At 45.0% G+C, this 13,659-nt stretch overlaps 1 protein-coding gene across 1 annotated transcript in view; it reads right to left on the reverse strand.

The window, feature by feature from the left end:
* Positions 1 to 13,659, reverse strand: part of LOC136632000 (phospholipase A2 inhibitor NAI-like) — a 61,586-nt gene that overhangs the window by 7,403 nt on the left and 40,524 nt on the right. The window contains exon 3 of the mRNA XM_066606530.1: positions 339 to 488. Coding sequence (XP_066462627.1) covers positions 339 to 488 — 150 coding nt within the window. The remainder of the gene's footprint in view (positions 1 to 338; positions 489 to 13,659) is intronic.

The following is a 13,659-nucleotide window of genomic DNA, read 5'->3' on the forward strand; positions in this document are numbered from 1 at the left end:
TCTGCTGCCACTAAAATGATGTACGACTGGCTAAGAACATAGGAGACAGAAGAACTCACTCTAATTTGCCTTTACTGTTAATGATCACTTGGGTTGGGATTTGGTCACATTATGCTTCTTGTTCTTAGAAGGGGTGAATCCAAGTGACATCATGTATGGCCATCTTAGAATAGCAGTTGCACAATGTACAGACTAAGTCTTAGACTAAGAAGTTGCCCAGGAGTTCTCTAGATGTAAGGAACTTTTTATTTTTTACGCTTCTTCACAAGAACATGAAAAATTTACCACAAATCACATCATATCACATAACGATTACTAATCTCAAAAGGGGCACTTACGGGTTGGATTGGCAGGCATACAGTCACTGGTCTTACAGCAGGTGGTCCCAGTCTTCATTTTACCATTGGGGAGGCTGATGCTTCCAGTTTTTGAGCACAAGCTGCTTGGTCCACATTGTCGGATATATGTTTTTGTTACTTCCATTCCACCTAGGAAGGAAAAAAAACTCATTGTAAGGGAGGTTCAACTGAGGGTGACAATGCAGAAAGAGACTGGAGTCTATTGGGAGGGTGTAAAGGAGGCTCAGGGTCAGGGTGTTAGGAAAGGAGAGAGGTTGGGGGAAAGGGTGGGGATGGATGAGAGAGTGTTGGAGGATGAGTTGGTGAATTCTAGATATCTGGAGAACATGAAGTGGTAACCTGAAGCTTAGGATGTGAAGCGATTGGAGAAGGAGATGGCAGGGTCGGGAGTTAATACTCATTTTGTCTTTGAGAAGCAGACAATGAAACTGACTGTTCATCCACAATGTCACAAGACATGGCGGAAAAGATTTATACAAGTTTAAAGGAGTTGTCTCACAATTGACTTTTATCACCTATCTATAGGTGATATGGGCTCTACATGACAGTATATATATGATTTATACAGCTGTATTATATGGGCTGTATATAGTAACATAGTTCGTAAGGCTGAATGAAGACAATGTCCATCTAGTCCAGCCTGTCTAGCTTCCTGTTTTGTTGATCCAGAGGAAGGCAAAAAACCCCAAGAGCAGAAGCCAATTAGCCCTTTTGGGAAAAAATTCCTTCCCGACTCCCTAATGGCAATCAGACTGTTCCCTGGATCCCTAATAGTTCCTACCTGCCTGTATACCCGGATTAACAAATAACCTTAGATTTATAACCTATAATATCCTTCCTCTCCAGAAAGACATCAAGTCCCCTTTTAAACTCTAAGGATTTTGCCATCACTACGTCCTCAGGCAGAGAGTTCCACAGTCTAACTGCTCTAACAGTAAAGAACCCCTTTCTATGTTGGTGATGAAACCTGTTTTCCTCTAAACGTAGCGGATGTCCTCTTGTTACTGTTGCTGTCCTGGGTATAAACAGATCCTGGGAGAGATCCTTGTATTGTCCCCTCATGTATTTATACATAGTTATTTCGTCGCCTCTTAACCTTCTTTTTTCTAGAGTAAATAGTCCCAATTTGGATAGCCTCTCTGGGTATTCCAGTCCCGTCATTCCATGTATTAGTTTAGTTGCCCTTCTTTGAACCCCCTCCAATATCGTAACATCTTTCCTGAGCACCGGTGACCAGAACTGTGCGCAGTATTCCATGTGAGGCCTGACAAGTGCCTTATATAATGGAAGGATAATGTTCTCGTCCTTCACCCCTATACCTCTTTTAATGCATCCCAAAACTTTATTTGCCTTTGCAGCAGCTGACTGGCATTGGTTACTCCAGTTTAGTCTACAATCCACTGGTACCCCCAGGTCTTTTTCCATATCACTTTTCCCTAGCAGTGCCCCATTAAGTGAATATTGGTAACATCCATTCTTGCTGCCCATGTGCATAACCTTACATTTATCAACATTGAACTTCATTTGCCATTTTTCTGCCCAAGCCCCCAGCTTATCTAGGTCAGTTTGTAGCCGCACATTGTCCTCCGTTGCATTAATTATATTGTATAATTTTGTGTCATCTGCAAATATTGATATTTTGCTGTGCAGCCCCTCTATCAGGTCGTTGATGAATATATTGAACAGAATGGGGCCCAATACTGAACCCTGTGGCACCCCACTAGTGACTGTGGTCCAATCAGAGTATGAACCATTTATTACCACCCTCTGCTTTCTATCATTGAGCCAATTTTTAACCCAATTACACACATTTTCACCCAATCCTAGCTGTCTCATTTTGTATATTAGCCTATTATGTGGCACGGTGTCAAACGCTTTAGAGAAGCCCAGATATACGATATCAATAGACTCTCCCAGGTCCAGCTTAGAGCTTACTTCATCATAGAAACTGATCAGATTTGTCTGACATGAGCGACCCTTCATGAATCCATGCTGGTGAGGAGTTATTCCCTTGTTCTCCTTGAGGTGCTCATCGATGGCGTCTCTCAGAATCCCCTCGAAAATTTTTCCCGTTACTGAGATGAGACTTACCAGGCTCACTTTTGGTCCCCTTTTTATAAATTGGAACCACGTTGGCAATGCGCCAATCCAATGGTACAACACTGGTCTTGATAGTGTCTAGAAACATTAGGTATAGCGGCCTAGCTATCTCATCACTTAGTTCCCTTAGTATCCTTGGGTGTATTCCATCTGGGCCTGGCGATTTATCGATTTTAATCTTCTTTAACCTGTTCCGCACTTCCTCCTGCGTTAGGTATGACATATTTTGCGAGGGGTTTATTTTATTCCCCTGTATCTCGTGTGGCATTTCCTTTTCATTTGTGAATACGCTTGAAAAGAAACTATTTAATAGATTTGCCTTCCCTCCATCATCTTCAATGATTCCTCCTGCATTATTTTTTAAAGGGCCAGTGCTCTCCCTGCAAATCCTTTTGCTGTTAATATAGTTGAAAAATAGTTTCGGGTTGTTTTTGCCTTCTTTGGTGATCAGTCTTTCCACCTCCTCCTTAGCAATTTTGATCGTATCTTTGCATATTTTGTTTTTTTCCCTGTATGATTTTAGCGCTTCTTCGCTGCCTTCTTGTTTTAGTAGTTTGAACGCTTTCTTTTTTTCGTTTATTGCCCCTCTTACCATCTTGTCGAGCCACATTGGTTTCCTTTTAGTTGAGATTCTTTTATTTTTAAAGGGAATGAACTGCTCACAGGAGGTGATTAGGATCCTTTTGAGCTTTTCCCATTTGTCCTCTGTACCGTTATTTTTGAGGAAGTTGTCCCAATTAATGTTACCGATAGTAGTTCTAAGCTCATCAAATTTTGCTTTACTAAAGTTTAGTTTGTTTGTTGCTCCCTGATAAGGCTTCCTATTGAATGACAGCTGGAAGTTGATTATATTGTGGTCACTGTTCCCCAAGTACCCCTCAACCTGTACCCCCTTTATTCGGTCCGGTTTGTTAGTTAGTACTAAGTCCAGAATAGCCCTCCCTCTAGTTGGCTCCCGCACAAGTTGGTTCAGGTAATTATCTTTAATTACTCTCAAGAACTTATCACCCTTGTGAGATTTGCAGGTCTCATTTTCCCATATTATATCTGGATAATTAAAGTCCCCCATTATAATTACTTCGTAGCGCTTTGACACCTCTTCTATCTGCCTTAATAGTAAGTTTTCAGTTTCTTCTGTTGCTTTTGGTGGTCTATAGAAGACCCCTATAAGGATTTTGTTATTTTTTTCTCCCTGTATTTCTACCCACAGAGATTCCACCTGTTCGTCTCCTACACCTATGACCTCCCGTAGTCTCGGATTTAAGTTTGATTTGACATACAGACATACCCCTCCCCCTTTCTGGTTCCTTCGGTCTCTTCTGAAGAGATTGTACCCCTGTAAATTTGCCGCCCAATCACACTTATCATCAAGCCATGTTTCCGTTATTCCAACTATATCATAACTCTCATCAGTCATTCTTGCTTCAAGCTCACCCACTTTACCAATCAGACTTCTTGCATTCGTGGTCATAAAATATATGGCATTATTGGCTTTGATCCATATGGTGGTATTATATAGTATGAACTGTATATGACAGCATTGTTTTAGATCCCCTTGTCAGTATTATGTGGGCTGTATATGGCATGTTTATTTTGGATCCATATGAATATACTATGTTGGCTGTATATAGCAGTATTGTCTCAGATCCATATGACAGTAATATATGGGCTGTATATGAAAGTATTGACTTACATCTATATGGAGGTATTATCTAAGCTGTATATGGCAGTATTGTCTCACATCCATATGGCGGTATTATGTGAGTAGTGTGTGGCTTTGATAAATCTGGGTTAAAATTATGAGAAAACTGGTCTAAAAGTTACCTATAGAGGAACTAAATTGCTTGTTGACCAATACCTCACTTTCGGTAATACAGCCCCTGGCTGCCTGAAGATACGTTAGACAATAATTAATATAGATGCAGAATAGAAAAATTGGTGGAGCAAAACCAGTGTGGTAGGAGCAGCCCACAAAAAGCAAGGGCCGCATTGATTTGAAGTGTACAAAAATAGTGTGGAAAATAGACACCTGTCTAGAAATGCTGTGATTCCAGAAGCCATTGGTCGTCTTGGATCGATGTTTACTTATCAGCACTGCAATGTCTGACATATTGGAGATTACAGGGACATTCTAGAAGACAGATGACAAATGTGGAGGAGCCATTTACAAAAGACCTGATTTGGAATGTTTCCTCAGAGCCTTTTTACACGGACTGATAAATTGTTTAGATTCCTGCATCCATCCCGCATGTAAAGGCACGCCCCGACTGAATGCCAAACGAGAATTTGCTAGTTTCTCCTTCATTGTTTAGTTTATGCATGCAGAAAAAACTGAACGACGGATCGGCCCGTGTGAATAGGCAGTCGTTCATTTATAAATTTACTGTGAATGGAGGCAGGCAGACTAGAACGATCTCCTGCCTGCTCCTTCTCCATTCAATCAGCGATGATCGTTCATGTGTAAAGGCACTGGACCCATTATCGCTAGAACAACCTGTTGGGCACCTATGCCCAACAGGTTAAAGTGTCCTTAGTCAAACAACTTGAGAAACTCTCTTGACTATAGTGGCAAATACTACTGCAGCATTTTCTATGCTTCTTTCCATAGCGGAAGCAACCAACAAGCTTGAGAAAGAGTTGGTGGTTTCGTGTTAAATGAGATTTGACTGATTTTAAATTGCTTGGGATTTTCTAATCTGTGTGCCTTTTCTGATTCTTTTTTCTTTTACTCCGACCTTTTTCTTTACTTATTATTGTCTAATTATATTGTGTGATCTGGCTGAACAGATGAGGGGGTCTCTTCCCGAAAAACACATATTTTAATGCTGATTGTCTAAATCACCAATAAAGGAAAAGTTGAACATAATCGTTTTAGTAATTTGATTGCCTCTGGAGAGCTGAGTGGAACCACCAGTTTTTTGTCTTACCAGACAGTAATTAAAGGAACGTACCATCAAGTTATTACCATATGTAGGGAGTTGCTATTTTCCAGGCAGACTGAGACCAATTAGCTGAGACAGCTGTATTAGTGTGGTTGGAAGAGTTAAAACCTCCAGCCACACTGCTGTTGAGAGCAGAAAAAGAGATAGAGATCACTTAGAAAGAGATGAGAGTGCTGCAAACCTGAGCTCCGCTGCGGACCAAGCTGTGGCAATACCATCAGTCTGACAGTGGAGGATGCCCCCTACACTGACACCCTTGTTGGATACGATGTTTGCACATTGCTATGTCATGTTGCGGCGTTAGACCACTGTGATAGATAGATCTAAAAAGCATATATGACATTAGTAGCCAGACGGCTAGGATTTCTTTTCTGTAATTGATGTGTGTACTGTGACAAAAGCAACAGTGCAAAAATTGTTACTAGAGATGAGCGAGCACCAAAATGCTTGGGTGCTCGGTACTCAAGTCGAACTTTTCGTAATGCTCGAGAGGTCGTTTTGAGTAACAAACCCCATTGAAGTCAATGGGAGACTCGAGCATTTTTCAAGCTGACCGATGCTCCGCATAGGGGAGGTTGTATGAAACACGGAAAACATCAGAAAGTCATGGAAACACTGCAGAAACGGATATGGAACGGCAGGGGCAGCATGCATGAGTGCATCTGAGGCTCCTCGGTCCCACTATTAAGCCAAATTGGGGGGAAAGAGCCTGGGGGTCACCCCCTAACAATTTACTTGGGACAGACCATAAGCAGCAAGGCACAAATGCTGGCACATCTTAGCTAAGCACCACGCTAGCTGCAACCAAGGCCAATCACCACCTGCGGGTGACACCGCTGCCTGTTCTCCTGTTTTACATTCTGGCATTGCTGTGCAATCGCCCGCACGAGCCTGCGTCCACAGCGCACACAAAATTTGCCCTGCACAGCGTTTAGCTGCCCTCATGCCACATGGTGACTTGATAGACACACCACCCTCATGTCTGTTTATAAGTATAGGCAAACCACTCAAACCTTTCTGTAGCAAGTGTATAGGTGGACCCCTGAAACATTTCTGTAGCAAGATTATAGGCGAACTCCTGAAACATTTCTGTTGCAAGAGTATAGGCGGACCCCTGAAACATTTCTGTCGCAATAGTATAGGCGAACCCCTGAAATATTTCTGTAGCAAGTGTATAGGTGGACCCCTGAAACATTTCTGTAGCAATAGTATAGGTGAACCCCTGAAACATTTCTGTAGCAAGTGTATAGGCGGACCCCTGAAACATTTCTGTAGCAAGTGTATAGGCAGACCCCTGAAACATTTCTGCAGCAAGTGTATAGGCGAACACCTGAAACATTGGTATAGCATGAGTATAGGTGAACACCTGAAACACTGGTGCACCAAGAGTATTGGTGAACGTGTGAAAAAATTTGTTTACCAAGAGTGTAGGCGAAGGCCGGAAAAATTGGTTTACTCCGAGGGCTGGTGAAGCCCATAAACATTTTTTAAAGATAGAGGTCGTTGTTGCTTAATTTGTAACAGAGCCTGGAGGCAGCCCTCCAAAAAAATTTGGTTCTAACAGATTTTTGGCCTGCAGAAAAATTGGTAGTTCAGTGCGATGACATGCTGTTTTAGGAGGAGGAGTAAGATCCGAGAAGGATAGACCAAGCTACTTTTCCCCTTTTTAGGGGTTAGAGAGAGGATGCATATTTCTCCTGTTGCAGATAAAAGAATCTTTATGATCCGCTGTTTTCTACTGGTGGACAAGAGAAGTCTGGGGGAATCCAGCATTTGTTCATCTTTATGAGTGTAAGCATGTCGGAGCTGTCAGTTGACTGGCGGGTATGCTTATCCATGATGATCCCCCCAGCAGCACTAAGCACCCTCTCTGATAAGATGCTAGCAGCAGGGCAGGCCAGCACCTCCAGGACGCACTGCGTGAGTTCGTGCCACGTGTCCAGCTTTGACAACCAATAGTTGTATGGAGCAGAGGGATCACAGAGGATGGTGGTACGATCGGCTATGTACTCCCTCACCATCTTTTTACAGTGCTCCCTCCGACTCAGCCTTGACTGGGGAGTGGTGACACAGTCTGGCTGGGGATCCATAAAACTGACAAAGGCCTTGGAGAGTGTTCCCCTGCCTGCACTGGAAATGCTGCCTGATCCGCGCCTTCACTGCTAGGTGGCCCTCAGAACTACGTCTTCTACCACTAGTGCTGTCAGATGTGAACTTTACCATCAGTTTTTCCACCAGGGCCCTGTGGTATTGCATCACTCTCTTACCCCTTTCCTCATCGGGAATGAGAGTGGAAAGGTTCTCCTTATACTGTGGGTCAAGAAGGGTGTACACCCAGTAATCCATGTTGGCCAGAAAGCATCTAATGCGAGGATCATGGGAAAGGCAGCCTAACTTGAAGTCAGCCATGTGTGCCAGAGTCCCAGTACGCAACACATCGCTGTTCTCACTAGGAGGATGACTTTCACGATCCTCCTCCTCCTTCTCTTTAGCCCATACACACTGAACAGATGAGCGGGAAGCAGCATGGGTACCCTCTGCAGTGTGGCCAGTAGTCTCTTCACCTTGCTCCCCCTCCTCCTCCTCTTCCAAAACGCGCTGAGATACAGACATAAGGGTGGTCAGGCAATCAAGCAACATACTGTCATCCCCTGTCTCCTGTTCTAACCACAAAGCGTCAGCCTTTATGCTTAGCAGCGAACTTCTCAGCAGGCAAAGCAGCGGGATGGTAAGGATAATAATGGCCGCATCGCCGTTCACCATTTGGGTAGACTCCTTAAAGCTTCCGAGGACCTGACAGATATCTACCATCCATGCTCACTCCTCCGTGAAGAACTGCGGAGGCTGACTACCACTCCGCTGGCCATGTTACAGCTGGTATTCTACAATTGCTCTACGCAGCTCGTAAAACATGGCAAACATGTGCAGTGTAGAAATTCAGCGCGTAGACACGTCGCACAGCAGTCGGTGCTCTGGCAGCTGAAACTGATGTTGCAGTGTCCTGAGGGTGGCAGCATCCCCAGTGGACTTGCGGAAATGTGAGCACACGCGGCGTACCTTGCCGAGCAGTCCAGACAAGTGGGGGTAGTTTTTCAGAAACCGCTAAACCACCAAATTGAAGACGCGGGCTAGGTATGGCACATGTGGGAGGCTGCCAAGCTGCAGAGCTGCCACCAGGTTACGGCCGTTGTCACACACGACTATGCCCAGGTGGAGGCTCAGCAGCGAAAGCCAGAGGTTGGTCTGCTTCGTCAAACCCTGTAACAGTTGTCGGGAGGTGTGCCTCTTGTTTCCTAAGCTGATTAGTTTCAGCATGGCCTGCTGACGCTTTCCTACCGCTGTGCTGCTGCGCCGCGCTCTACCGACTGCTGGAGACGTGCTCAAACTTCTTAATTGAGAGGTGGAGGTGGCAGAGGAGGCGGGGGGGGGGGGGGTTGGAGGAGGTGGCATAATACGCTTGGGAAACTTTCACTGAGGTAGGACCCGCTATCCTCGGTGTGGGTAGCACGTGAGCAGTCCCAGGGTCTGACTCGGTCCCAGCCTCCACCAAGTTCACCCAATGTGCCGTCAGGGAGATGTAGTGTCCCTGCCCGTCAGCACTTGTCCACGTGTCTGTCGTTAAGTGGACCTTTCTAGTTACCGTGTTGGTGAGGGCATGGTTTATGTTGCGGGAGACGTGCTGGTGTAGGGCGGGTATGGCGCACCGGGAAAAATAGTGGCGCTTGGGGACCGAGTACTGAGGGACCGCTGCCGCCATCATGTTTTTGAAAGCTTCACTTTCGACTTGACTGTATGGCAGCATCTCCAGGCTGAGTAATTTGGCAATGTGCACATTTAAAGATTGTTGGTGAGTGGCGGCGTATTTGCGCTTGCGTAAAAGCTCCAACGCTTTTGTTAGGAACAGCTGAACGCTGTGGTGGAAGACATTGCTGGAGGCAGTGGAAGCTGGGAGGCACTCGTGCCTGCATCCTGGGAGGTGGATTGGATCTGTGTGGCAGGTTGCGGCACAGGGGAAGAGGCAGTGGTGTGACCCGGAGGCAGTGAATGGCCTTCGTTCCACATCGTGGGGTGCTTGGCCATCATTTGCCTGCACATGCTGGTGGTGGTGAGGCTGGTAGTGGTGACTCACCGGCTGTTCTTGGCGTGGCACAGATTGCACACCACTGTTCGTTGGCCGTCAGCACTCTTACTAAAAAACATCCACACCTTTGAACACCTAGTCCTCTGCACGAAGGCTTGCCGCGATTGGGTGCTGTGGGAAACAGTTGGGGGATTATTTGCTCTGGCCCTGCCTTTTCCCCTGGCCACTCCACTGCCTCTTCCAACCTGTCCTGCTGCTGCACTTTCCTCCCCCTCTGCAGCCCTGTCTTTAGTAGGCTTAGCAAGCCAGGTGGGGTCAGTCACCTCATCATCCAGCAGCTCTTCCTCTGAATCCTCTGTCCGCTCCTCCCTCGGACTTCCTGCCCTTACAACGACCTCACTGAGAGACAAATGTGTCTAATCATACTCATCCACAGAAAGCTCTAGAGACAGTTGCCGGAAGTCCCCAAGCTCATCACCAGGAGTCTGGGAAATTTCCAAATGTTGGGCATTGGTCATGACAAACTCCTCAGGTGGGTTAGGAACCGTTTTTTCCCACTCAGGGCAGGTACCCGAGAAACAGTTCCTGGGAGTCTGCCTGCTCAGAATCTGTCATTTTTATGTAGTGACTAGGCTATGAGGAAGGAGGAGAAGCCAGAGGATTCAGAGGTGCAGTCCCTACCTCGGTAGAAGTGGGCTGTGTGGAAGACTGGGGGTTCGATACATTGCTGGACGCGTTATCTGCGATCTACGACAGGACCTGCTTGCACTGCTGTGCGTGTAATAAAGGTCTTCCACGCGGACCCGCAAAATGTGAGAAGAAGCTGGGGAGCAAAGAGACATAGTGCTCTCCTAATTCCTCAGCAGCCGGCTCTGATTCACCCCGCCCAGGACCTCGGCCTCTGCACACACCCTCACTTGGACACCCACGTCCACATCCTCGACCCTTGCCCGATCTCTTCATCATGTCAGATAAAGGATAGAGCAGGGCCCAAATAAATTAACCCACTCTATAGCGCTGAGAACTGGGGCTAATTCACCACACACAGAGACTGGTAGATACCAGAGGCTGTGACAGAAAAAAATTAAACTGCTGTCTTGCGCTGATACCTATGGGTAGTTTACCGCTCACAGAGACTTGTAGATAAGGGAGGCTGTATGGAGTGGCAGAAAAAAGAAACCCAGTGGATAGTGCTGATAACTGTGGCTACTTCACCGAACACAAACAATGCTAGATGTGAGCAGCACAGGGGCAGAAAAAAATTACCTGACTGTTTAGCGTGGAGAATTTAGGCTACTTCACCACACGCCGCGATTGGCAGATGTGATATACTCAGCAGAGCCCCACGAAACAAAAAAAACAACTGCTTAGCATGGAGAATATAGGCTAGTTCATTACACACAGCTATTGGCGGATTAAATATACTCAGCAGAGCCCCAGGAAACAAAGAAAAAACAACTGTTTAGTGTGGAGAATATAGGCTTGTTCACCACACGCAGCGATTGGCGGATGTAGTATACTCTGCACTGGCCCAGCCAACAATTAACCAACTGTTTAGCGTGGAGAATTTAGGCTAGTTCACCACATGCAACGATTGTCGGATGTGAGATACTCTGCAGAGCCCCAAGAAAAACTAAACCCACTACTTAGGGTGAAGAATTTAGGCTAGTTCACCACACGCAGCGATTGGCGGATGTAATATACTCTGCACTGGCCCAGCCAACAATTAAACGACTGTTTAGCAATGAAAACTATGGCTAATTCACCGCACACAGAGAATGGTAGATGTGAAATGCTCGTCACAGGCCTAGATGCTTGAAAAAAAAAATGGTTCACTACTGCTCCCAGCCAGCCAGGCAACAAAGTATTGCACACAATAAGGAGTAGCCCAAGGAAGGACTGTTGGGTTCTTGAAGACAGGATCCTCCCTACTCTAATACTTTCCTCACTACTGTGGGGGGGGGGGGGGGGGGGGCTGGCACGTCACAGGAGAAAGTGGTAATGCCTTCCCTGCATGTTTAGTGGCTAAAAAATGGCGCTAAACATGCGGGAAAGGAAATGGAATTGACTCGAGTACGGCGTGGTGCTCAACTCGAGTAACCAGCATCTCGAGTATCCTAATGCTCGAACGAGCATCAAACTTGGACGAGTGTGCTCGCTCATCTTTAATTGTTACCTTTGTTAATTATTATACTACCTTCTACTATCGAAATAAATGGTAGTTTTACCTAAATTTTACTACCAATTCTGACTTTGACTTGGGTAACTGAGGTGCGACCACCCATGTAAGCGGAGGAAAGATGGTATCCTGATAAGTTCAATACCTCCAACTTGCCTCCCCATTTGTATTCCTATAAAGTTATTGTTCGACCTTATTTGGTATTTCTGTGAATTTACTGGCATATAATCTGAACTGTGGTTTTTGGTATATCTGTTATTTGTAATTCATAGTTAATTCTCCTTATATGTGAAGGCTCTATTCTGGGTGGAGACACTGGTAAAACTCATTTTCATGCCCACTCTTTCATTCAGCGAAGATTCTAGTTCTCTCTGATACTAGGTTAGCGTCAAGGTCTGTCGTGGGAGCAACACTGTTTATATTCCCCCAAACAGGGTTACATATGCAATCCACGATAAACCGTTAACAGCGCTGCTAACGACGCTTCCTTATCGCTATCTGGTTTTGTAATATGTGCCTTTACAAATCTTATTTTGAAGATTTCCCGCGCTGTATTCTAATGAGCTGAAAAGAGTCAGAGTTTGCAGAAAAAAGTCCGATTTTTCCTTCGGTGCCGCGCCCGACTCGCCCATATTCTTGATTGGCATAAATACGGATTTCTCTTTGCTTTAATCCTGCACAGGCACCATAGCAAATCCAACCCACGCTTGCACACCTGAGCTCTCATTTACTAGCTGTAACCTCAGCGGCATACTACGAATGCACCTTCAGGATCATTAATACTACTGTGTCTAAGGTTAGATGATTGTGGCGGTAACGATCCTCAAGGCGCATGCGCAGTATGCAGCTGAAGTCTCAGCAAAAAGGGAGAGCTGAGCTGCGCAGCAGGGTTTGCTATAGCGCCTGCGTGGGATTACAGTGAAGAAGAGAAATCAGTATGCGTTCCAATCACAGACAGGGGTGTACCGGGCGCCGTTCCGAAGGAAAAATTTTACTCTTTTTTTCAACTCATTTTCACCCCTAAAGACACAGGACATAAGTTTACATCCTCACAGGGTGGCTCTTAATGCAACAGGACATAAACTTACATACTGTGGATGGTGCAGCCTCAGAGGTGAGCCTGCGACATCCCACAGCGGGAACCACTGACAATCGGCCTTCCACTGCAACAGCGTGGATTGTGAGCACACTGATCCCCATTGTTAACCGCTTACAAAAAAACGATCAGTTTAGATCACGGCAAGTAAAGAGTTCACAGAGGGAGCATGCTCCACCTGTAATGTCACTAGCCTTCCACTATGAGATTGTGCAGGGCTGATGAGTAGCCTGGCAACTGTACACCAGACACTGGTGTCAGGGCCTGCAATCACTATTGTAAGCGATAAAACATTATCATAGCGATCAGAGTCTTTCTGGTTCAAGTCCCCTACAGGGACATAATAAATGTGAAAAAAAAATTTCAAAACACCTTTTTTTGTGCACTTTCCTCTCTTTGTATGAAAATAATAAAACCTTTATAAAAACCCACATATTTGGCATCATCGTATTAATAACGACTTGTACAACAAATTGAGCACAGCATATATTCTGCATGATAAAAACTAAAAAGAAAAAAACTAAAAAACAGAGACAAAGTGCTTATTTTGTTCCCTTGGCTCCTGAAAAATGTAATAAAAGTGATAAAATATGTTCCCCCCCAAAAATAATCATTTCCAAAAAAAGGGTATTTATTGTGAAAAAAACTAGAAATTAATAATAATAAAAATAATAATCTTGGTATCGTTGAAAAAATTGTATCATGTCATTTATGCTGCATGATTAACACTGTAGAAAAAAAACAGGCAAAATTGATGTGATGAAAAAAATGAATAAAAGTTTTACAATACATTATATGTACCCGAAAATGGTACCAATAAAAACTACAGTTCGCCACGCGAAAAACAAGCCTTACGTGGCCGTGTCAGAGGAAGAATGAAAAAGTTATGGCTTTTGGAAAGT

The sequence above is a fragment of the Eleutherodactylus coqui genome, chromosome 6 (assembly GCF_035609145.1).
Source record: "Eleutherodactylus coqui strain aEleCoq1 chromosome 6, aEleCoq1.hap1, whole genome shotgun sequence".
NCBI classification, from domain to species: domain Eukaryota; kingdom Metazoa; phylum Chordata; class Amphibia; order Anura; family Eleutherodactylidae; genus Eleutherodactylus; species Eleutherodactylus coqui.